The sequence below is a fragment of the Lepeophtheirus salmonis genome, chromosome 12, assembly GCF_016086655.4.
Source record: "Lepeophtheirus salmonis chromosome 12, UVic_Lsal_1.4, whole genome shotgun sequence".
Lineage (NCBI taxonomy): Eukaryota > Metazoa > Arthropoda > Copepoda > Siphonostomatoida > Caligidae > Lepeophtheirus > Lepeophtheirus salmonis.
In genome coordinates, this window is record NC_052142.2 from 8,980,119 (window position 1) to 9,006,565 (window position 26,447).

Genomic DNA, 26,447 nt, shown 5'->3' on the forward strand with positions numbered 1-26,447 from the left:
CAATACACCCTGATTACAACAAAGCTGCAGCATTCTCTTTCCACTTTCAGGACAAGGAATTCTTCTGTGAGGTCTTCCACAAACGTTTCGGAAATACAAAAACATGATAAAAACTTTAAAAATGTGATTTTTCTCCGCTTAATTCCATATCTTCCCAAATCTCTCTCACCTCAGACACAGAAATCTGAATGATCAACTTCCAAAGCAAGGAAGTCTACTAGGAGATCAAGGGAAATGAACCCATCATTCAAGCAAAGCCAAAAAAGACATAGTTAAAATAATTTAATTCAAATGATTTCCGAAAAAATTTCAATGAATCTCACTTTCTTCAGTTTCATTGCCTTTGTGAATTATCCGAAGAATTCATTTAAATGGAATTCCCTATTAGTGTTTAAAAAAATTCTTTTTATCCATTCAATGTCATAAGAACTTCGAAATAAGCTCCAAGTTAATCTACCCGTTGCATAGGAAAACAACAATCATAAGATATTGTCACTTTTAATACAATTATATATAGCATAGAAGAGGAAGAGTTGTGGGAAGACTTGGATTCTAGTAAAACTTTCATTCTATTCATTATTTCTGGTTATGTAGTCGAGTCACAGTCTTCGAGAAACTATTATAACTTCTGAAGTGACAGAGCTGATTTTAACTATTCAAAAGAAAACCATTTTTAGACTAAACTGCTCATAAATCCTTGAATGGGCATTCTATTTCATCATATTTTTATTCAATTTTTGAATATAAGCGAAAGAAGAAAAAATTGTCATATCATATTCAAATTGCAATATTTTTGAATGGTTATAATAATATCTCCTTCATATGGTTATTCAAATAATAACTGAAAGTTGAAGACACATAATCTATTTTATCATTCCATAATTTTTGTCAACGACAACATGCGTCTCTAAAACGAAGAGAATTCACGTTGCGACCACTTCAAATCTATGAGCATATATCTACGTTCGCATAGCTTTACAGATCCAAATTAGTAACTATCCATTTCAGAAAGGTTTATTACGTTGTACTTGAGGGATATCATGAACATTGATCGATTACATAACTGTGTTAAGAACATTAGCATTCCCTAAATGAAGATAATGATCGTCGTTATAGGGGATATCGTACAACTGTAGTTGTTCAATCATCATAGATGAAGGAATTTATCTCAAATGATATTGATGGTCTGAGTATGAAGCTTATACTCTACATATGTATTGATATCATAGACAGCGATCATCTTCAAACGTGTCTAAACAGTGAATGAAGGAAATCTGCATTGTTAAATTTAAAACTCGTCATAAAGTCGTTGAATCATTTTAGACTAAGGAATTATGGATCACCTATTTTTTTAGTCGGAGTATGAAGCTCTACACTACTTATTTAGTGACGGCGTTAATAATCTCTATTCTTTTCTTAAACAATATAAGCATTCTCTGAATGAAGTAAGTTCCTATCGTTATGAATTAGTTCAATTAGCACGGACGAATTTAACTTATCTACATGGTGAGAATTTTAATCTTATATTCAACTAATTTAGTGAAAACAAAAAGACGTGGATCATCTTTTTGACTTGTGTTAATACAATTGGAATTCTTCGGAATAAGATTTTTTCTTCTTAAAGTTGAAAATCGAATCTCATTAAGTATGTAAAACAATTTAGACCAAGCGATGAAACTTCACATATTTACGTAGTTGGAATTAGAATCTCCCATTCAATTATCTCCAGACCTGTCAAAACAACATCAACATTATCTGAATAAAGAAAAATTTCTACGGTACAATACTCAATCCGTCAATTCCTGATATTTATTATTTTTATTTCATATTAAATTTGATTTATATTATTTTCTGTGACTGCAATTTTACAATTTAAGAAAAATGAGATATAAATATATTCAATATTAACATTATATGCTCAGCACAATCTTGGATTGTATAGAAGATATGTGAATGACATCAGGTGTCTCTAGAAATAGATGATTCTACTCATTACAGTTCACCATGTGGCCTTACAAATCTGTGAGTATCTATCAACCTTTTGATACATTTGAAATAATAGTTATAAGCTGTTTCATTCCAGAGATGTTTCTCTTTCGAAGTAATGAAGTATAATTATCATGGATAAAGATATTTAGCTTCACCTCCCTACATAGTAAGAGTTAGAATATTATAATCTAAATATTTAGTGGTATTTTGGATGTCAATCATCTCAAAGTTACCTAAGCACACTCTGAATGACAACAATTATCGTCGTATTGAATTAACTCAATCATGCCGGACGAAGGGATTAAGCATGACTTATCTTTATGACCGTAGGAGAAATTGTATATTTTACATATGTTGCATAATAATTGATGTCATTTCCAGATATGTATATACTATATAAGTATTCTTGTCGTTACAGTTGATTTTGCTGTTACAAGGTACAATCATCATGGATGTCGATCATCTTCCGATAAGTAACGAAAGAAAAATGGAAACAAATATTCCAAATTTAATATCATCTTCAAATTATAAGCTCATTACAATCATGGCAATATTTTCCTCCTTACATTTCACAATGTGGATATTCTAAATCCGTAAGTATCTATAACGTTTCTCAATTTCAAGATAATATCTTCACATGATTTATTCATTTCATAAACGTTTATTTGGTTATAATGAAGTCATGGACGAAAGCATTTTGCTTCATATATCTGTATTGCTATCGAATGAATATCATATCTTACATATTTAGAGACATCATGGACGTAAATCATCACTAGACCTGTTAAAACAACATTAACATCCTCTAAAGGGAGATATTTTATCCTATATATGTTCATCACATTTTTCCGGGTTCTATGTGAAATATTAATAATGGTTATATAAATATCTCATAATATATAACACCTTAGCAGAAGATTTCATAATGACATCAGGCGTCTCTAAAGAAAGAAGCTTTTCATTGTTATTAATATTTCATTATGCATCCATTCCAAATTTGTGAGTATCTATAGGTGTTTCCATACCATTAAGATAACAACTTTCAACTATTTCTTCGTTTCAGGAAATTTTATTTTGTTGTAATGGAGAACAATCTTAATGTACGCAGTGATTAAGCTTCACTTATGTCTATGGCTGTGAAAAGATATAGATATCATGGGCGTCAATCATCTCCATACCTTTTTTAATTAAATCAACATTATCTGAATAATTATAATTCTTGTATTAATTACTGATTCCGTTGTTATGAAATAATTCAATCATCATGGACGATGTAATTAAGGTTTTTCAATTTATATGGTCGGGAAAGAAATCTCATATTCTACAAATTTAAACTTTGAATTAAAGAAAAATGACGAGTAAGAAAAAAAAATCTTACAACTCTGATATATTTCAATTATATGCTCTACACGGTTCTAGGACACTTCGCCGAATGTCATTTTTCCGAACGGACACATTGCCGAAAAAAATAATAAATATATTTGATGATGATTCATACTGCAATACTAAGTAATTATCTAGTAAACAATGACGAACACATCTTGATAATTATAGATTCCAGACAACACATTTGATCCAAACGATTGATTTATTTATTGGGACGGAATCATTGATTGATAAACTCCTTCTCTTCTTAAAACATTTTTTATCTTTTTAATTTTTTTATTGAGAGTTGTCATGATTATTGTTACAACGGTTTTAATAGCGGTTCGAGCCAACTCTTGAAACATCTTCATAATGAAATAATTCAATTATTAATTAATCAACACTTAATCATTCCAATTCCTGGTAGATAGTTAAACATTTTATTTTTTTAAATTGCTCTAACATAAATGGGAATCATAATCAAATATGTTAATTATTTTTTTCGGCGAAGGGCCCATGCACGTCTCTACATAATCTGGGATTGAATGGAAGATACGTGAACGACATCAAGTGTCTCTAAACGTGGAAGATTTTACGTGTTACATTTCACCATGTGACTTACAAATCTGTGAGTATATAAACGTTTCAATATATCTTTAAGATAATAATTAAAAACTACTTAATTTTATAAATGGACGAAGGAATTCAGTTTCTTCTATCTACTGGGTGAGAGTAGGAATCTCACACTCTACGTAATTACCTTGTATGTCTATCATCTCCGGGTTTACCTAATTTACATCAACACTTTAAATGATGCCAATTCTCGTCTCATTAGATTAACTCAATTATGATGGACGAAGTGATTAAGTATGATCCATATATATGGTTCTCGATGGAATTGCATACTCTTCATTTTTAGTGATGTCATAGACGTCTATCATATCCGAACCTGGCAAACTAATAAACATTCATCAACTTATAGCAACTCTCGTCGTATTAGATTAGCTCAATCATGACTGACGAAAGGGATTATGCATGACACATCTATATGTTCGTAGATTGAATTACATATTTAATGATATCATAGATGTTGATTATCTCCAGACTTGTCAAAGATATATATATATATGTTTTCTTAAATTTTGGTTATGTTCAATTTAGATTTAGTGTTTCTATCATTTCAATGATTTTTTTTCGAAGTATAATTTTCATTATGAAGTTAAATTCAACTCATTTTACCTATTTTATTCTTGAACTACTAATGAAAGATGTGTACATATTTTGATTTATTAATTGTCTATATATTTAATGCTTAACTGTTACATTATAAACACTTATTATTTCAATTGAACTTCTCTAACTTTCATTGTTATTACACAAGTCTAAATCTTTAATACAAATGTGTTTTTTTTATAATTACTTCTACTATTTAATTACGTTTATTAAGGTAATAAACTTACTCTTAAACCCCGATTTATCTGCTCTATAGGTTCTATGTGGTATTCCTTTATGATTATATTTTGTATTTAACAATTTATTAAAATTTAAATTGCTATTCTAAAACACCAATTTTTAAATAAGAACTTAAGGTACTATGATTTTAGGAAGACTTGTTTAATTTTCATAAACAATTTATTGAAGAAATAGTTTTCTTTCTACCTACTATATCCACAATTGTGTACTCAAATTCTGACTCTGTGATCTGTTATTCAGATATTATATATCTCTACTTTATATATTTTTTCTCTGCTTGAGTAATCTTGTAAATAAAAGATTTATAACATTACTGTGTTATTATCGAACTAAATTTACAGCTTAGATTCTAATCATTCATTCTGTAGAAAAAACAAAGGTTATTAAATCGATTTGATATTTGTAAATCATGATGAGAGAAGCTGAGATGGGGTAGGTTGTCACAATTATCACAAAGTATAATTAAGAATAATATAAAGCTACAACTAATCTTTTATTTATAAAAAGATATCCTGAAATGACGTAATTTTGGCCTACTTATTGATGAATGACTAAGTATAAAATCTTTATATCGAGTATTTTTTCAATCTAGGATCTTGAGTTGATGAATGTTATACAATAAATAAAAGTAAATGAAAGATAAATTAATATTAATTCATCTAATATAAATAAATTATTCCAAGAATGAATGACTGCGGTGTTTCCTTTTTTAATGGACTTTATTGAGTCCTTGTCGCAAAATGAACTCAATAAATATTACGTCAGAAAGTGTATTTATGTCCATATCTTTATAAGAAGATTATAATGAAATAAAAACCAAAAAGTTCACTATCCCGTTAGGTTAGCAACTAATTTGAAGCTAATGTGTAAGGGTGATAATTTTGGTAAGAATAGAAAAGCGTGCGAGGAGAAGAGAAGAAATACTTATGGCATCATTGATTAAATAATATACATCTTCTTCTATCAATCATGAACGTTATCATTCCCGCCTTTATTATTCAATATTAATATAATAATATTAGATGGGGATAGTCGATAGAGAACTGAATAAAATGCAAAAATTAACGTCGCCTTCTGTCTGGATTTCTGAAAATGGAGGCCTAGGAATTTGGAAAATACTTACCGGATGAGAAACAGATGGTTTGTCGGATTTGTCGATATAAATGTGCCTTTAGTCCCCTGTCTAGAATTACACGCCACTCATTATCCTCATCTCATAATAAGAGTATCGATATTCATCTATAAAATCAATTTAACGATGAATACATCAAGTCAGACTTTAACTCTGATCTTACAACGATGCTTATTGCATGTAATATAACCTTATCCATTGCTAATCATCTACGTTCAACAAATTTATGGAGAAATACAAGGGTAAACATATCCCTTCCCGAGAAACCATCATTAAATTAATGGAGGATGTTGTTACTGATGTCATTTATAGAAATACATATAAAAATGTTTTGAGTCATCGACACCAAATGACGATCAAGTTATCAGTAAAAAGTATTTACGAATATCGAAATGGAACTCTGAATTTTGTACTATCTCACAGTAAGTATTCAATTTTTTTTTAAATCTAACCATAAAATATGATTCTATTTTAGCTAAACATATCAAGAATTATGATACACAACTCAGTAAAGGGCAAAAACAACTGTTTAAATGGTCACAACAACGGGGGTAGTAGCTTTGGATGGTTTGCAACTAGTTTGTCTGATACTAGTTTCTTCTCTTTAAGACTTGGGTATGATAATTAGGTTTTCCAATATTACATGGTCAATAAATATTACTTTTTTATCACTTAAGGCTTAGCTATGGTTGATGGGCTCCAAGAAGTGGTGTTCAGAAAACTCATAAAAGGCAAAAACAACTGTTTAAATGGTGACAACAACGAGGGTAGTTACATTGGGTGTTGCATTATAATTAACAATTGTGTATATCTTTCATGATAATAGTATGTTGTTATATAAGCATACCTAAATAACGGGGAAAAATCTTTTTTGATGCTCTTAATAGGGAGTAATATCGTCGGACATTACTGCATAATTAGCTTTTGCTCTAAATCTTTACGATTAATTTATTTCTAACATTTTTTTATTAATATATTTATTGTCTAATTTTATGATTTTGACATTTACTTTATTATTAATAATTAGTTAGATCTCATCGGTAGAGATATATCTATCCTGTGCACAATTGTATATAGCAACTTCCACATGAAGAAGAGGGGTGATTATCTTTTTGATTAAACTCCACGTCTCGCTTGTGTATTGCAACCTAAAGTTATGACATATTTAACTGAATTCCGATGTTAAAACAAGAAAAAATTATCTGAATCAATCTATTATTTCAATATTCTGTATTTATAATTTATTATTATTAATAGTTATATGATTTTAATTGTTTAATTTTATATATTTAACTTAAATGTTTAATGGTTTATTTTTTAGTATGTAGATTATATTTAATTAAAGCCTTCTTTTTAAACTTTGAGCTTCAAATATATTTCAAATACTCTACTTTGTCGTTTCATTAGCTATTATTCTGAGAATAAGGTTCATAATGAATTACAATTTCATGGAGTATGACGTTTTCAAATCTACTATAACGGATAAAAAAACGTCGAAGTCAATTATACGTAGTATATCTTCATTAAACATTTTGCTAATAAATACATTCGTTATACCCTCAAAAATCATAATAAAGCAGGCAGATGATAATCACATCAGTATTTTAAACAATGATACCATATGTCTTTTTTCCCCCTTCCTCCTTGCACGCATTTTTCTCTGCAATATTATCAACTATACTAATGAGAAACGTATCATTAAAATTAAGAGGCCAAATGTCCTTAGAGAAAACACAATCATAGGGGGAAAAAAGACCAAATCTTGCATTTCAATCAATAAATAAACATGAATTGATAGAGACTAAACAATAAATATAGTTATTGTTGCCAAATTGGCCATGAGAGTCTAATTATAGTTCCCCTGCAGTCTATTAAATTTTACTATGGCAACCAACCCCCCCCTTCTGGTATACGTTGTCGCGTATTTAAAATAATTTTCGAACGGAAAATTAACACTCTGTAGGGAAAATACATCAAAGTTTAATTTTAACAACTTCTAGGAATGACATGAAGTATCACTGGGTCGAATGTCAGGTCTAAACAAGGTCAACATCGATGATAGCTATTAAAAATATAAAAAAGATTATAACCAACTCTGTTATACGTAACGATTGTGTACATTTTTTAACTACTTTCAATAAATAACGGTAGGTGACGTTTTAGTATTACATATTGATTTTCACACAACTTCTTAACCAATTTTTTCCCTTCTTAATATAGTCCTTGCAATGTACATTTTAATGAGACAAGAACGTTGTTTACTTAAATTCGTATGTGAACACATCACCAGTGAGTAACTCCACATTGTGGAAAAATAATAAACCTCCTTGTATAATAATTATGATATCCGGCCAAAGAACACTAGCTACTAGCTAGAGAAAGACTTTAGACGAATTTGAGGCACCTGTTGACAAAAGTATTTCATTACTCTTTATGATTATTATTACTTAAGACTTTATGAAAGTGATTTTATTAAATGAAAATCAAATAAAAAGTATTCTTGACTCAAAGTGGTTTTTCCAAAAATGAGTTCTACAACCCAAGAACTTAATTTCAAGAATCTATTCTTTTCAAGAAATAAGAAAAATATGAAGTCCTTCTCGCTAGTAGTCCTTGAATTACTATTTGGATTTAAATCTATTAAAACTAATCCATCTATTAGTCAGTGTTACTATTACAAGGTTAGGCAACAAGAAAATGGCCTTTTCTCTTCGGAAATTGTTTTTAGACTAGTATGGACTGCCTCTTCTCATTTTGATGCTACTGGCAAATAAGTTCAATCTTCGGAATCTATTTCTTTAGTGAGGGAGGACTGACTGACCAAGATAACGAAGAGCTATCATCCTTTTGGATCAGGATCTTTCAAAATAATACGAATATAGTCCATTCATGAATTACTCATTCTCATGAAGCTGAGAAAAGGGACCAACATTTCTTCTCATGAAATTCAAGATAATTTTTATTCAACATCTATTAAGAATTTATCTTCATACAATTGATAGAAATCTAAATACTAGTATGTTTATTGGATCCCTTTGATCTCTTATGCAATGGAAATAAATAACTATGTTTTAATATTTTGCTGTAAATTTTATAGTATTTTTGAATTAGATACTCAGGACTAATAATTATCACTTCGACTTTTTTTTTATGTTAATATTTAATACATACATGATGATATCCATATATCTGATATTAAGTTAAAAATAAATAACGGTTATTACTACCAAATTCAGGGTCAGCTACGAGCAGCAACGAAATCAAAATGTTTTTTTTTAGTCTTCACATTTGAATATACTTATATTGAAGAAATTATATTAAGTAATAAATTCTTTAATGAGGACATACTGTCTCCTCTCATCAAATTTTATAATGATTATTATGTAAAATACATATCAAATCAGCTATGACTAAATATTTTGATTTCTTTCGTGTAGGTGGTAATAGTTGCATAACTTTCTAAGTAGGGTAATTTCATCTCAAAGGTTGAGTATTCTTTCACAACTTCATCGGAAGAGGTAATCAAAAAGGATACACCTGGTCCTTTTTGTTATGTTTACACATTCTTACATATTATTTTCTGCTGTCATATGTTTATAGTCCCTAAGAATAAATATTTTATATCACACTGCGTCTTATTGAAATTATTATTTTACTAACTTATTTTATTTCAGCAAGTTTGATAAACTTGATTACAGGAAATTTTACTTACAGACACTTTACAATACTAACTTTACTATGAGGAAAGTTTTTTATGATAAATTATACTACGAAGAGACCTTAATTTGTAAAAAAAAATTGAGACATTACTTTATGAATATTTTTTTAAATTATATATTCCCTAATTTAATATTGGTTCCATTATTTAACTAATAACAATTATTTTGTTCAAAAATACCGCTAGATTAAGTTGTAAACATTTTTAAAGTTACATAATTAACTTTCCCACGGTGAACTTTCAGCTTAAAAATAAATTTCATGCACTTTGAGATACAATGTTTTTTGTAAAGTTACAAAAAATGAAACATACATAAATAATCCGTCCTACCAAGTGAGTTTTATGGCGGTCGTGTTCCCCTTGAAGGATTTTATAGGTCTTGGCCAGTCCAATGATCCTCTCAACATGTATTCTTTTCGAATAAATTTTTCTCTCATTAATGGCAGTTGCCCCCTGAAATTGATAAATCCTTCTCATAGGGGTTGGAGTATTCACTTTGACATTTTGATTGGCAAATAAGTCCTGCACCAGAATCCGTCTATCTGTCATGATTGCATCTCCTGAAGTCAGTCGTTTTTTCTTTAATAGGTCTGATATTTCGATTATTTGGCGATCACTACAGGATCCACCATACACAGGTGATATGTAGGTGACCACACCTCTAGGACTAATTCCTACCATAACTTTTACCATATTACTGTTCTTGTAGTAACTCCAGGTCGCTCTTTGATCTGCTAAGTTACTTGGCTTGTTGATTTTGACCTCAGTGGCATCAAAAGCAATTCTTGTATTTGGGAATTTCGACTTAAAGTGTTCGGGCATGTACATGTCTATAATATCATTGGTCAAGAACAGATCCATTTCTTTAAATTGATAGTACATAAAGTTTAACCATGTTCTAAAGACAGATGTACGGTGTATTTTAAACATAATGCCAATCTCAATATCATCCTTGTTTTATTTTTATAGTTTAGATGATCAACAGCCGGTCCAAGAGAAAAATACAAACATTTGAAGTGACTGTAGTTACTCATTCCTGTGTAGTAGGCGATTGCTGAAATAAATTCAATTGTTTACAGTCAAATTAACATTAGTCTATAAGAATAGTCATTAATATTTTAAAGATGGATAAATATTCCTCTTGAAATATATGAATAAAGTTATATAAGAAAAAATGCATTTTACAACTTTTCTTTAACAAACCACAGATGCTGATTTAAAATGCAACTTTAGTATCCTTCTATAGGGTATATAGTATTTTATTCATATCTACCTGATGGATTGTTAACAAAGTTTTAGATAGAGAACATAGGTCGAAGGAGTTCTTCTTTGTTAGAAGTAGTTTTAACATATTGATCCTTTGTGGTCAAAGTTTCTGATTTGTCATCTTTGTCTTTTGTTGGAGTTAAAATACCCCTCATTGATGTTTTCAGTCTTTACCTCCTCCACTAACACATCCAAGTATTGATCAGGAGTTATGATCATGCTGTTGTCATCAATATTAATTATGTTACCATTCTATAAAAAAAAGTATGGGTTTATCAAATAAAATTTCATAGGAAGATTTAAATACCTTAATCTTGCCCCATTTTTAATTTTGATCAAAAGAACAAAATTTATCAACTACATTTTTGCTTACTTGTGACCAAGGAAAAAGAGATGGGACTGCATCTCGTTTCAAACGCCGAAATGCTTTTCCTCCCACGGAAGCTAGAGTTTGTCTTGGCCAGATCAGAGCCACTATAATACTCTAGACTGAAATTACCGTTCTAAACTATAGTTAAAATACTTGGTTATCATAATTCAGCACATAAAATTGAAAACAACGCCTATACTTGACTCAAATGAGTCTATGAAATATGGACATGTACATATATAAATGTTATGTACAAGTTGCAACTTGTATGAGTAAGCTGTACAAGTTGGAATTTCTTCGCCTTAAAATTCATTATTTAATTACAACATGGGTCAATTATCAACGATAAATTGATGCTTTCATTTAATTTCGATCCTGAATTTAATGGTTTTATGGTTATTATGTAATTATAAATAATATAAATGTGGGCTGTTAAACTTTATAATGTACCACATGATCCTTATATTTTAATAATGTGTATTAAAATAATCAACAATTACGCTATTAATATGTCAATCATCCATGGAACATTCAATTATTCCATTACCCTAAGTATTCCCTTCCTTCTAAATTCAATTATTTATCATATAGTTGTTGTTTTTTTTTGTGATATTTGTGTGATGTATGTAGTAGGTAGTTTGTCTCTCTACATTTATCCAAATAAATTTATCAGTTAGGCAATACAGTCGAGTTTTCTTTTTCTATCTTTCTTTACTAATGGCTGCCAGCTATTAATCTCTGAACTGTTTCCTACGATTAAATTTATTTTTGTCTTTTTCCAAGATTAAACAACAAAGTAGTCTTTCAAATATTTTCATTTTTTTGCATCAGAGGGAATATTCCTTTTATCAAAACGTGTTTGTCCATTGATTATATAGACACTATACCTAATATTAATGAGTAATGATGGACAAATTTCGAATAAACCTTGATAACATCCCATCAAATGGCTTCATTATATGTTATGAGGGGTACAAATTGTAACTTGTACAATCTGTTAGTACAAGTTACAACGCATACAAAATTGCAGGTTGTAGACAACATAGAAACATAATAATCGAATTATAGCCTCAAATTTCTATAATTAATAAATTGAATGACTTAATTATAATCCCCCTTGTGGACGCTCTGAGCCAGCTCCCGTCGTTTACTTCAAAGAGCCGGCTCATAGAGCTCTAACGTTTGCGAACGACACAGAATCAAAATTGTCAAATATTTCAACATACTTAAAACTAAGGCAACCTATGCACTATGAGTTACTTATGAATTGTGACTTTTTATATCATAATGTTACAATATCAATAAACGAAAGCTTTTAATTTATTTTCATGTTTATTTCAAAAAAACATTCATAATAATTAGTAATTAATAATATGAATACATAAAAGTGGAGACAATGTGTTCCACTTAAATTAATATTAATATTAGCTTCTATAATAATTTTGAGAAAAAAGTTTCATTGAGAAGCGCAGCGGAAGAAACTTCATTTGTCAAAAAAAAACATATAAAATAATATTATTAATCAATTCAAACAGTATACCATCAATAGTTCTATAATATCAATGTAATCTTGTCCTTAAAGCCACAGTTTTTTGTTGGTGTTTCAAATAAATTAAATTATCCCTGTCAGAGAAATAAGAATTGATACGAATTATGTTACGAGAATTGTCATCATATTCTTCAGTGGTATAGATAATTGGAATGGATGTGAATTCAGAATTAGATATGATGGAATTCATTGTGACGGCATAAATACCCTTATTTCTGAATTTATTTCCCCCGAGTCCCTCGATAATTATGCATTTTATTCTACAACGAGATACCAAAAGATCCTTTAAACCACTTATACGATAGTAACGATCTTTGTCATTAATTGGAATAATCAAAAGGGTACCATCTGAAGAGGGTAACAGAAAGGGATTTAACATTTTAGAGTTAATCATAACCAATATTTCAAAATTATCTTCATTTTTGGGAGATAAGTCTGCTATTATTTGTCGAAGAAGTAGTATCCTTGCATTTCCACGGATAGCAATAATAATTCGTTCCTTCTTATGTTTATTTTGATAATCTAAATATGGACATCTCTCAAACAATGGAGTGGTAGATATTCTTGACAGCAATCGTTCCCTATATTCCATTCCAGATTCGCATTTTACTTTCTCTAATACCTCCATTCTGTTTGAAAAAGAAACATAAAACATGAATACTATTTAAAATTAGTATAATTTTATTTCATCAAAACTCTAATTAAGGTGATTCTTCAACTGAACATAAAATATGTTAGTTTTTATTAGTGATAGGATGATAAATCGGAAGTGTTTTTCCTGGAATCGGCATCGGGAAAATAAAATTTAATTTGGAATTCCGATTCAAATTAATGTATTACTGGTATTTAACTATTTATTACTTTTTTAAGTTATAAATAAAATTACCCCCACCCCCCCAAAAAAAAATAAAGGAATTTTTGTTTTTTAATAGAAAATTTAAAATTTCTAAAAATTAATTTTATGTGAAAAACTATGTATTATAAAAATTCTTCTTTAAAAAAATTTATTATTTCAAATTTTTCTCCTGTAAATGTAATACTTTATTTTGTTTACTAAAATTATACATAAGAAATTTAATTTTTTGTATTTTTTCCCCCAAAAATTAATGTTTTGAGATTTTCTTTCCAAAAAATTTAATTTTTTGAAAATACCCACGGATTATATCAATAAATATCAAATTATATTTTTAGACTTTTTATCAAAAAATTAAATATAAAATTGTATATTTAAACTTTTTATCAAAAATTAAAAATCAAATTGTATCTTTAAAACTTTTTATCAAAAATTAAGTATTTGAACTTTTTTCCAAAAAAAAATTTTTTAAGAATCGGCATCGGGATTTTTTTGGATTCGTCTAATCATTAATTTTTATCATTTAAAAAGATAAGCATATGGGTTTAGTGATTTTATTCATATAACATCATATTTTTCAACGATTTTATTCCGTTTAAAATTCTCAATCTTTTCAATTTCCTTTTAAAACATGATTTAAACAATCTCCATCAATATTTTCCAATCGGATAAATCAATTTACTTTAAATATTTCAATAAAGATAATAATGCTTTGAATTACTTCATTATTTATTTGAGGCATGTCCTGGAGAATATGAGTTAATAATTTTGGTTGATGAATTAAGATATTTATCATATTATTTGTTGAAGATAACAAAATATTAACAAGTTTAAAGTAATTCCAGAAAAGAACTTGCCATTTCCTAAACACAAAATCTTCGATGTTAGAAATCTACAAAGATATTTCAATACTTTGACAGATTCTATTGACTTAAAATCTAGATACAAATCTTCTAAACTGTAGAAAAAATTATTTTCACACAACTTTGAATATACACAATTTGATCTGATATCTACTTAATTTAAGAATTTTCAACTTAAATATACTTGAAATTAAGATTATATTTTCTCAGTTATTTCACATTTTGAGTTCAAGTTGAACAAATTTCTTTAAAATCTGTGTTATGGAGTTAAATGCCATGGAATTAGGTACATCTATGTAAAGTTAAAGTTTTGACAGATTTTAAATTTTTCATATTAAGAGGAAAACCTTTATTATTGATTGAGTTACCTGATAAAGGATTGATATTAAAGTATAATATAAATCTAATATTATAAAGAGAATCTGATGGATTATAGTCCATAAAAATTTGTGTACAAAAAGATAAATCCAGATATTTTAATGAATTTTGCTTAGAAAAAAACTGATAATGACCTCTTAGAGAAACTAAAAAACAACGAGAAATACTCCATTTAGATGAATTAGATACTTTCTCCAACTTAGTCAGACCCCAGAGCCCCTGAATATTTATTTATTAAAAGTACTGTACAAGTTGCAATACAAAAATGTAATATACAAAAATTATGATTCGTACTCCCCCCAACCCCCATACCCCCCCCCCTCCCAATCATAATTGACACACATATGTTTAAAAAATATTAGGTTGTATGTATATATGAAGTATAGAAAACAAATTAGGATTTTCTTTTTTTTTAGAATTGTGTTCAAGATTGCTTTTCGGTTAACGCACCACTAAGTTTCCTCCCCCGCTTTTGGAAGAGTCTAACTTAGGAATAGGAGTTTAATCTACATTTTGATTTCAGAAAAAATAAGTCTATCATTTCTTTTACCTGTGTTGGTCGTGGCAGCCTGGAGTGCTATTCACTAATACTTTTTTCAAAACCAGTTAAGAAGAAGACATTAATTTTATTTTATTTCTTCTTTTTCTCCTCCTTTTTCTCGCACAGTAACTCAGCAACTGAGTGGAATTAAATCTCTAAAATAACATAACGAAACGCAACGTAAGCTTGAGGAGATATAATGGTGCAGCGTTTTACCATTTCTCAGAATGACGTCGCTTTTGATAAGATGTCACTCTGTTATTATTCTTACTGACGTTGACTGCGATATAATAAAGAGATTAAAGATAGATGAAGCACGCCTGACACTCTAAAATCTCTGTGGGGAAATAATTTGTGATAGGAATTCCGGCTCTATTTTAGAGAAACGGCTCTTTCGGCTTGGCTTGCTTAAAAAAAACCAGCTCCCCAACGGCTCTTCAATCTTTTTTGTGCGAATGACCTTTTCTTATTTTGAAAATAAATCCCAAAAAAATAAATTTCCCTTCTATTTTTCTTGACGATTTTTTTTTGTAATATAAAGGCAAGAAATCCATGATTTGGGGGTGAGCTAGCTCCAGATTCGAATGCTACAGCCTCCTTTAATAATTTTCGCGATTCCTTCCTAGCTAAAGATATTTTTTCTTTGTTTGATTTAATTAAGTACTTTGTTTCATCTCCCTTCCTATCACAGAAATTTTTTTGTCTTTATCTAATATGAGTTAGCCATTTCAGCCGAATTTTCCGTTTCTTTTTGCTACCTATGTAAGCGTGTTTTTCTTTTCTTTAATTGGCCAAGGTTTTACTAATGTTAAATAATTTGTTTAGTGATATAACTATTTATGTAATTCATTTATGGGGCTCTTAATTTTATGCTGAAATGACACATAATATATATTTTTAGTTAATTTCACTTATGACTTTAGTAGATAATTCCAAACATTTTTTAAATATATTATTAAGAATTAATGTTTCTATATTTCCTTTCTAAAAGTATTGAAAAAAGTATTATTCCATCTCATCTCAGGAGGTATGACGATATTAGTATCATATTACAATACACCCAAAATAATGTAGATGTATATAAAACCATGCAACGTTATTGATGGATTCTCTTATCAATCGTTTATTTACGACCAATCAAGAAAAAAAAAGCTCTACCTTACTCCCATCTCGTCCTATAATTTTTTATTTATATTTTATTTTCTTTCCTACCTGCCTTTAAGAATTTTTTTCTCCTTCTTCTTTTGTAATACGACATTGCTTCCCCCTCTCTTCGCTGAATTTGTAAGATAGACATTGCAGACGAGATTTATTATTTTATTTCTGCCCTCTTGTTCTGCATATAAGATTAAATGACCAATTTGTTTCTAATGCATCTCTGAGAACCGGGTTGGGCAGTGCAACCTATGTCTTCCCAATGGACGCCACACTTACTTTTGGGCCCGCGCTTGATTACGAGAAAAATATCATTAAAGAAAAAATGTGACATTTCTTCCCCAATAAAATTTAAGTTATAGGTCGAGCCTCGGGTGAACTACTGGATCCCATGAAAGTTTAAATTCTGTCACATCCACCTTTCTGAGCATCAAGGACTCATTCTAATATCACTAAATACATTCCAGCTTACGGGCTGTGCAGGTGAACCGCTGGGGTCCAAGGATAAATCCAATATTTGGTATTCGATATTTATAATATTTAAAAAAAAAAAGCTTTTCAATTTATTTTTCTTGCGCCCCGCAGAAGAATTTAACCTGCCTTTACGCTTAGTTCACTTGCACTACCCATGAGCTGAGCTGTATTTAGGATATTTTTTTATATGTAGTAAGGTTATGTCCTTTTTTTTTTGTCGATACCATTTTGACATCCAAAGGTTGTCTACTTTCCTTTATATGAATGAAAAAAGAGTTTTTATTGTTATAAAACTTGGTTGGTTATGCCCTTAAAATGGGCAATATCAACAACGTTGACGTCACGTAAAACGTTCGATAGTTCACTTTGCCTGTTAATCCGGGCATACCTTGCTAACAGAAAAATACCTAATGTATTATGTTGTCAGCTGTTGATTCACTCATCTCACTTGATAAGTCATGGCTATTTCATAATTCAATATTTTCTATAAATAAACAAAGTAATAAGTTACTCTCAGAGCCCTATAAACAGAGTTACGACACCCAGCAAACTGCCTGACGTCAGCTGATAATCAGTTGAAATAAATTTGTCGCCTTATTCAAATCTTATTAACTGTGAAGACAAAGTAATTTTTCCAATCAATTGCCCTGAAATCCCAAAATTTATGTATCCCTAGACATGTTCGTCGTTCTTCTTTTCTTACAATAGTCAAGCCTTTGAATATTCCCATTTTTGAAAAAATTGATCAACGCAAATTTACTTTTAGAAGGCTTTCATCAAGTATTTTAATGCAATCTTTTTCAAACTGCTTCCTTAAGTCTAATGTCTTCCGTTATTTCATTTCTTTACGGCATTTTTTAATAGAGTTAGTAAATTTATATATATTATTTTTAAGGCCCAAAGGCATACCTTTATTTGTAATTCTGACAAACTATAAATTTATTTTAAAATGTTCAAAATCAATAAATATAGACATCAAGAAGTATTTAACAAATTTTTGCATCGATCTTGGCAAAAAAAATCCTGCTTTTACAAATGTGTTAAATTATAATTATAATATCGTGCCTGCACTAGACTTGGACCCGTTCACCCCCTTCCCGTTCTTTCGTGCATTTTCTGAAAAGCTTCCATTCGTCGTTCATTTGTTCATTTCTGAACTGTGAAAAAAACCAAAAAACATGGAAGAATAATGTTTTGTGGGAACAATAAAAATTAATGTTCCCATGACAAGACAACAAATCCAGTAAAGTAAGAGCCTGTCAATACAATATATTTACTACTAGAGAGAGTACTCTGCATTGGTCAGAGTTATTAAACGTAGTTGAACTTGCATTAAAAATTAAAATATGTACTACTCTTTTATTTTTTATTTTAATAGGATATTCTGAGCCTTAGCTACTCATACTCAAGGTAAACTTAAATTTCTTAGTTGGAAGTTAAAAATGGAGCAAGAAGACGGAGATGAGATGATGGAGGTGGCTTCCCCCTCCTCACTAGCAGAAACAAAGAAGCTTATTCCACTTGGCTTCACCACGGTCACAGAAATGCTCATGCAACAATCACAGAACATTCAAATCACGACAGGGTCCAAGGAGCTGAACAAACTTCTCAAAGGAGGAATCGAAACTGGATCTCTGACGGAGCTCTTTGGAGAGTTTAGAACTGGAAAATCCCAGCTGTGCTACACTCTGGCAGTCACTTGCCAAATGTCCATTGATGAGGGAGGTGCGGAGGGTAAGTGTCTCTTCATCGACACGGAGGGCACATTCTGTACAGAACGATTACTGGCTGTGGCAGAGAGATACAATCTCTCTGGAAGGGACGTTCTGGACAATGTAGTCTACGCTCGTGCATACAATACGGATCATCAATCTCAATTGCTCATTCAAGCTTATGCCATGATGGCGGAGACACGCTACGCTCTCATCATTGTTGACAGTTCTACTGCACTTTATAGAACAGACTATTCGGGCACAAGCGAAATCTGTGCTCGACAAATGCATTTAGCTCGATTTCTTGGGAGACTGCACCGTTTGGCGGATAAATTTAGAGTAAGTGTTGTTATAACTAATCAAGTGGTTGCTCAAGTAGATGGGGCTGCCATGTCCTCTAATGATCACAAAAAACCTATTGGGGGTCATACCTTGGCTCATGCATCAACTACAAGGCTCTATCTCAGAAAAGGAAGAGGAGAACAGAGAATTTGCAAAATCTACGGTTCTCCACGTCTTGCAGAAGGGGAAGCCATCTTTGCCATCACTGCTCAGGGCATTGGAGATTTCCAAGACTAATAATGCTTGGCTAGTACACTTATGAAAACTTTCATTTGTTTTGAATTTATGAATAAATTACATGTTAAATTATTGATACATTATACGTTATTGTCTTTCAATTACAATAAAATTATCTTTAAGAATGTGTAAATACGAGTGTGTGCAATTATTTATGACGAAAAACAGGGGTGTCCGCAGGATTTATTATTTTTACCACAACGAATAACTTTTTTTAGAAAATAAATCCTAAAAAAAAAAATTTTTTTTTAAAAGTCCTTAAAAAAAATTTCCTTACTTCAATAACCTTTTTTTTTAATAAAACAAATCCTTCAAATTGATTTTGGATGCGATTTTTTTTTTCTCCATAAAAGTCATTTTTAATTTCTCCATTTGGAGGGGGCTACAGCCCCCCCTGTGGACGCCCCTGGAAAGGTACACTACCCTCTCTCCGGGAGCACTAAGGATAATTCCTTTTTGTACTCAAAGTAGAATTGAGGATTGAAAACGGATTAATTCTTTGATATGTCCTTACTTGCAAGGTTATTAGAAATACAAGGTTATACCATAACGCGTGTTCCTTAAGTGGAAAGAATATGATATTTTCTATAATTATCATACTTTGCTCGTCCCTAATTGATCAATTTCCAGTACATAATACTTTGATTTAGTTCAAACATCATAGTTTATTATTGGCATCAATTACTATTCAAGCAGGTGATACTTATTTTTTTTTTAAAACCTATTCGTTGAAGTTGAATCAAGATTTATTAGAAATTTATCAATTTTATGTATGAAATATATACTTTGAGCCCTTAAGATGGTGTCTCCTTCAATAATGATGCAATTTATGACGTCAATCAAAACTTTCTGTGGCATTCAGAAGAATATTTTATCTTATTCCCTTCTTTCTCCTCTGTAATCCTCCTCTTTGATATGTTTGTAGTTTCATTCCTAATGTAACGTTCAGTATAGTCTTTTATTTAACGTAAAAGTATAAATTTGACCAGACTTGGACCCGTTCACCGTTTTTCCGATCATTCATTCATTTTCTGAAAAGTTTCCGGTCGTCGTTCATTTGTTAATTTTTGAAGTGTAAAAATAAAAATGGAAGAATGAAGTTTTGTGGGAACGATAAAATATGTATTATGGTCAGGCTTGGACCCGTTCACCCTTTTTCAGTTTATTTGTTCATTTTCTAAAAAAATTTCCTTCGTCATTAATTCCTTTACTTTTTTTCCTGTTCATTTTAAAATTTATGAAAAAAAAAAAGGAAGAATAAAGTTATGTGGGAACGATAAAAACTAATTTTCCCACGACATGGCAACAAATCCAGGAAAGTCAGAGCTTGTCAATGTAAATGAACTAGAGAGAGTACTTAGTGGCATTAGTGATGGGAATTCCGGCTCTTTTTAAAGAACCGGCTCTTTCGGCTCCCAAACGGCTCTTCAGATTTATTTTTTTTTAGAAAAACTTTTGAATTACTTTTTTGATAGAAAACAAATCCTCATAATAAAATTTCCTCCTATTTTCGCTTCAAATTTCATCCAGACGAAAAATGATAATAATAAAAAAGCGAGAAATCCATCATTTAGGGTCAGCCGGCTCATAGAGCCGTTACGTTCGCAAAAGACACATCACTACTCTGCATTGATCGGAGTTATTAAGCATCCATAAAATTTGCTTAATGTAGATATGTACCAGTCCTCCCTTTCTTTTAATTTAATATGATGTGCTGGGGTTCAGCTACACATACTCGTTGCCAAACAAAATATAAAGTCACATTAATTTTTTTAATTTTATATATGTAGCCCACCAAGATAAAAGCAACCTAATATGAATTTTCTCAAAATTGAGCAGGGATTTCATTTATATATATATGACAATTTATCATCCATTTCTATTATCAAATTATTCTTATTAATTTTTTGTGTCCCGATAATTGTAATTAAAGTAGCTTAAATTGATTGCCATATTAAACGAATCAAAAATTGATAGATTTTATTTGAAAGACAACAAGTAGGCCAACAAAAGTCTTTTAAATCAAACAAAGGTTCTAAACTATAGTTTACATTCTTGGTCATTTTAACTTATGCCATAAATTTGAAATCAATGCTTATATTTGACTCGTATATATCAATAAAATATTAGGCAGTGTATATATGATGTAAAAAAAATAAATTGTTATTTTTTCTTTTTCTTGATTTTTGTTAAAGCTTATTTTAATGTTGACGTATCAAATATGTACTTCCCTTTTCTTTTTAATATGAGGCGTTGACCGTTAGCAACACACGTTAGTCAAAATATGTCCTTCATAGTCATAGAGACGGACAAACCTTGCTTAATTTTAATATCGAAAGTATTAAAATTAAAGATAGAACCCTAGTGATAGGGTTTCCCTTAAAATATATATACATTTGCGTTCTGGGGCATCTGTTGATGAGGATTTTGTTCATAATAAGTACGGCTTGATAGTTGAAATATAAGATATTTTTGCTGAAATGGTATTATTCCCCTGATAATGTGGCATTTCGGTATATACCAAAGATTAAACTTACTCTAGAGGAAACTTTGCTGTAACTTCTACTTTTTTTTATAGATTTGGGGGTCCCTTCTTTTAAAAAAAATCAGCCTTTCAATCAGCCAGTCAAATAAGAGCGGAAATAATCAAAAATAATATATGAAATTATTTAAAAAAAATTTCGATGTCTTAGGTTTATCTTTTTGTTTAAAAATCGGTGGAGCGTAATAAGATCCTTAATAGCACGTCTATGATACAAATTATGAGGTCAAGTCCTTTGATTTTGCATTGATAGTTGTCGTTATCTCCAAATGAAGGGAAAAATGACACAAACCTAGTTTTCACCTTTTCTAAGGACTTAATCTGTTAGTTTCTGGAAGGCTTTCAGATCTCAGATCCGTACATTAAAATAGGGAGGACATAAAGTTTATCCATGAACAATGGATAACGAGTTTTGAAACTTCTAATAAATAATCCCAAAGTTATATAGGACCTTCTTTATAATGTAATGTATATGCCTCTTAAATCTCAAATCCCAAGAGATGTACATTCCTAAGTCTAAGTAATCATCTACCACCTTAAGACTAGGATGAATGAATTATAATTCTCCAAGTAACACTCCAGTTAATAAATTTGGTATGGACATCACAGACAGAGTTTAAATTAAAGCAAAGATAACGTCCTAGTTGGTCCTAACATTACTTCCCTTGTGATACATAATCTGACACCAATCCTTTCGGGGCACAAAAAAAATTACTATCTTACATATTAAAAAGTATTCCTATGAATATGTTTCGATTTTATATTACATTCGTCATTGTGTCTTAAATATAATTCGAATTTTATTAAAGTTTTTAGAAATAAGAAATGGATTGGTATGTAGAATGTTAACCTAGAATACCTATTTCATATAATACAATTTCATAAAAAGTAATCAATTTACATAGGCATTAATAATTGTACATACAATATGAAAACCATAATTTTTTAAATATAATTATTTCATTTTAGGGATTCTCAAAGATTATAGTAATCTTTGGAAAAAATAGTAATGAACAAGGTTAATAGAAATACAAGGTTATACCATAACGTATTTTACGACTGATGTTTGACTTCCACCACGCTTTTAATAGTGACGTCATAGTGTATAAGTAGTTGCGTGTTTTGTTTACATTTTCCATCATATAAAAAAAGAAACAATCTACATTCTTGATTCTACAATTTCACAAGGTAGTCTCTTTATTCAAAGACATTCAAACCCATTGAGGATCTTCCCCGTCATAGTCAAGCATACGAAGCTAAGTCTCAGTGGACTACAGCGATACTACAACCTGTAATTTGTTGAAACATAGAAACAAAACATTGGTCTTCTTCAGATCTGACGGGAGCATCTTCTACAACTTTTTCTTATGAACCACTTATTACGAGTATCCGAAATCGGTCCATGGGCTCTACCCCACTAGTATGAGAGTGGGGTCATCCAATATATCTTATTCTTGAAAAAAAGTTTTTAAGCTAATCTTGATTTAAACGAAATGCAAATATATATGGAAGGCCAATTTCATTATTTATGTATTGATACAATGGTATCAAAGATTTTGAAGAAATACTTATGTACTTTGGTAGGGTATCAAAGCAGATAACTTAGGCAACACCATTTTTATTTCCCTTAATTTGCTTCATTATTACAATCAGATTTATCATGCTTTGTTGATAATAGTCGGAGCTTCATCTCATCAAAGCACAAGACAGCTAAGTTTCGATTTGGAGTTTCGTTGGATTTGATTTGTTGAGCGTTAATTTTAATAATATTTGATTGTATTCCAGGAGCTGTTTTAAAATTTCGGATCCACTGTTTGAGGATTGTTACACTAGAAACTGGAAGTAGACCACTAGATTGAATGTAACGGTAGGGGTTTGAGGAAAGATACTTCAGTATCAGTCCTTTAACAAAATCCTCCTCATTCCATTTTCCAAACCTCTTCCACTGATAATGAGTTTACATTGAGATTTAGTAAATCTCTTTTCCAGTTCTCCTTTCATCGCTTCCTTAAAATTAGATTTGGATTTTAATCATCTATTTTCCGATTGAAGGATTTTCCCTTTTTGTGTAAATCTGCATTCTGTTTCCTTAGTGACTTGAGTTCTAGAATGAGTGGATCTTTTCTGGTATTAGAAGCCCTACTAATTTGTATAATCCTGGATACACATGCTTGATTAGATGGGTTAACCTTTTCTAACACAATTGTTTGAGTTGATTTTATGTTGGTTTGGGATGATTTGTCTAATGTCTCCAAATATATTTCATTAGAATCTTCTTCAAAATGGCCCACTATCTTAATTCATTTCGTTTGCCTCAAATCCTTATCCAGGTATGCAACCACAGGAAGGGATAGCATCTTCTTTCAATTTAATTTTGAAACCCAGCAGTTCACCTTTAAACCCCTTTTATAAAGATTTTCCTAAAAATGATTCTCAAAAATTCTAGGGTGTTTTCCTAAGAGTTACTTTATATTACTTCTTCTGCTGTTCCCAACTTATTTACAAATCTTTGGAAATCTCTCTTCACTCAGACACGAAAACCTCACAGATCTATTTCCATAACAAGCTTGTGTCCGAAAGGTATGTGTCATTCATACACAAATTGCCAATTAAACCCTGTCATTAAAAAAAACAAGACTTTCCTAAGTTTTACTGTCTCTAATAAGTAATAATTATCTCTAGAATTAATTGAAATGGAGTTCTCTATTAATGTTCAAATGAATTGGCTCTTCGTTCGGTGTCATATGAATTTCAAAGTTAACTCCGGGCTTATCCAAAACACTTGAAGAGTATTATATTCAATTACTATTCAATGAATACAAAAACAATGATTGTTAATATAAAGTTTTGTCACATTTTAATTATTTTCTTCAATAAAATCATTTAGTACCATAACTCTGTAATTTATCTATATATGTGCAGATCTTAGATTCTCATGAAGGTGATATTCCAATATGTTGACTATCCATTTTGTAATTCAGAATAGGAATCCAAACTCAATCTTTTGAAATAGGTACAATGGTGTTGAGATTTTCGCATTAAAGTCTACTGAAGTTATGAGATCAGTTATAATAAAGTTTTCCAAAAACAAGTTAAGTATGTAATAGCGGAGTTGAATGTACTTTGTTGGCTTTAAAGATAACAATCCCATAGGATATAGAAGTCAAATTATCTTTTGGAGTTGTATCGTATACGATATTTACAACCCCTTAATAATTACTCCTAACCCCAACCAACTACTCAAGAAATAATATCTAGACGTCTCGTTACTCTGATTGAATACTTTGATAGAACTAATATATTTTCATAAGTATCTCTGTACCCTACTTGTCAATATATAATAAATATAAAATGAATCGAGTAGTAGATATCGAGCACAACACATCGCCCTCCAGATTATAATTTGATTAATAATTAATTAAATGACAATCTCAAAATAACATAAAATGTGAACTATTATTATGAAAATCTGGAAGAGAAGGGGATTCACCTCTTGTGATTTCTGTTTCCTAGTCAAGAGCTTTATCCAAGTTCTAGTGAAGCATGTGTCAACATAGATTCTTTGTCTTAGGCTCATTGACTTTCTTGTGGTAGGTACGAATAAATCTTGCGTAGCAACGAGACGAAAGTCCTTTAATATTAATTTTGTACGAGTTCCCATGTTCATATTTTTCGAACAATCCTGGATTATGGACCATGCCATATTCCCTTCGACAAAAGATAGCGAGGAAATAGTCCACTCATTGGTAGGTAAATCAGTATGGATTCAGTTACCAAACATAAATAATGGGATGAATCATTTTCAGCACCAAGTGTGTTTCTAAATTCCATCAAGGCTGTTCGTAACTTTTATCAAATTATATCCAGCTTGCTGTAGTAAATAATCCATATTTTAAACGTGAGATTCGACATGGCCATTTGAATTGTATGCAAAACTTAACTCATTAATAATATCATCTTCGTCACAATAATTCTTCAAATGAAAACGAAATAATTTTTAAATACATGAATATATGATCCAAACACGCAGTAATACTATTGGTAGATATACTTGTAAGTTGAGTAAAATGTGAATAACGATCCATCGTAAGTAGATACCGCTTCTACCACATTTGAATAAGTCTGTAGATACCATTTGAATGGGGTAATTCAAAAAGTATAATGTTCAGTTTGGTAGGTAAAGGTTTCTAAGGTCGAAATTTAAAACGTACAACGCAAGATTTGATACATTGATCGATTTCATTTGACATTCCTAGCCAACAATTTCTATCTTTTGCCAACTTTTAGGTTACAGCCATTCCCACATGAGCAACATATAATTTAGTAAGAATATATTATCTATAATTCCCGGAAATAATAATACCACCATCTTTATAAATCAATAATTGACCTAATCATATTTATCTCCAACTTATCTTGTATAAACGAGCAACATGAGTTTTTATCACTCCTTAATTGGCTTATTCTCTTTACAAGTAAATATTCAGG

General features: G+C 30.3%; 1 protein-coding gene and 5 long non-coding RNA genes across 6 annotated transcripts in view; 4 read left to right on the plus strand and 2 right to left on the minus strand.

The window, feature by feature from the left end:
- Positions 1–509: 509 nt before the first annotated feature.
- LOC121127076 (uncharacterized) lies at positions 510–3,550 on the plus strand. The gene is made up of 9 exons (XR_011782417.1): positions 510–1,445; positions 1,541–1,645; positions 1,696–1,778; positions 1,923–2,022; positions 2,084–2,315; positions 2,371–2,582; positions 2,670–2,988; positions 3,053–3,347; positions 3,409–3,550. It is a non-coding gene; the product is annotated as an uncharacterized lncRNA (long non-coding RNA).
- Positions 3,551–3,845: 295 nt separating this feature from the next.
- LOC139906681 (uncharacterized) lies at positions 3,846–4,827 on the plus strand. Its single transcript, XR_011782418.1, has 2 exons — positions 3,846–3,982; positions 4,056–4,827. It is a non-coding gene; the product is annotated as an uncharacterized lncRNA (long non-coding RNA).
- An 849-nt stretch (positions 4,828–5,676) lies between these two features.
- On the plus strand, positions 5,677–6,952 carry LOC139906669 (uncharacterized). Its single transcript, XR_011782373.1, has 3 exons — positions 5,677–6,381; positions 6,435–6,574; positions 6,637–6,952. It is a non-coding gene; the product is annotated as an uncharacterized lncRNA (long non-coding RNA).
- Positions 6,953–9,611: 2,659 nt separating this feature from the next.
- LOC139906670 (uncharacterized) overlaps positions 9,612–26,447 on the minus strand; it is a 30,761-nt gene continuing 13,925 nt past the window's right edge. The window contains exons 2-3 of the long non-coding RNA XR_011782374.1: positions 10,951–11,195; positions 9,612–10,731 (exon numbers count right to left, since the gene is read on the minus strand). This is a non-coding gene — a long non-coding RNA (uncharacterized lncRNA). The remainder of the gene's footprint in view (positions 10,732–10,950; positions 11,196–26,447) is intronic.
- LOC121126761 (uncharacterized) lies at positions 12,627–17,177 on the minus strand. Its single transcript, XR_011782369.1, has 2 exons — positions 15,507–17,177; positions 12,627–13,491 (listed from the first exon to the last, which is right to left on the minus strand). It is a non-coding gene; the product is annotated as an uncharacterized lncRNA (long non-coding RNA).
- Positions 18,475–19,544, plus strand: LOC121126760 (DNA repair protein RAD51 homolog A). The gene has a single exon (XM_040722087.2). The coding sequence runs from the start codon at positions 18,569–18,571 to the stop codon at positions 19,415–19,417; it is 849 nt and encodes a 282-aa protein (XP_040578021.1). The 5' UTR covers positions 18,475–18,568; the 3' UTR covers positions 19,418–19,544.

What these genes read in the sequence shown, in the direction of transcription:
- LOC121126760 (XM_040722087.2), top strand. Translation starts at nt 18,569, where the DNA reads ATGGAGCAAGAAGACGGAGATGAGATGATGGAGGTGGCTTCCCCCTCC.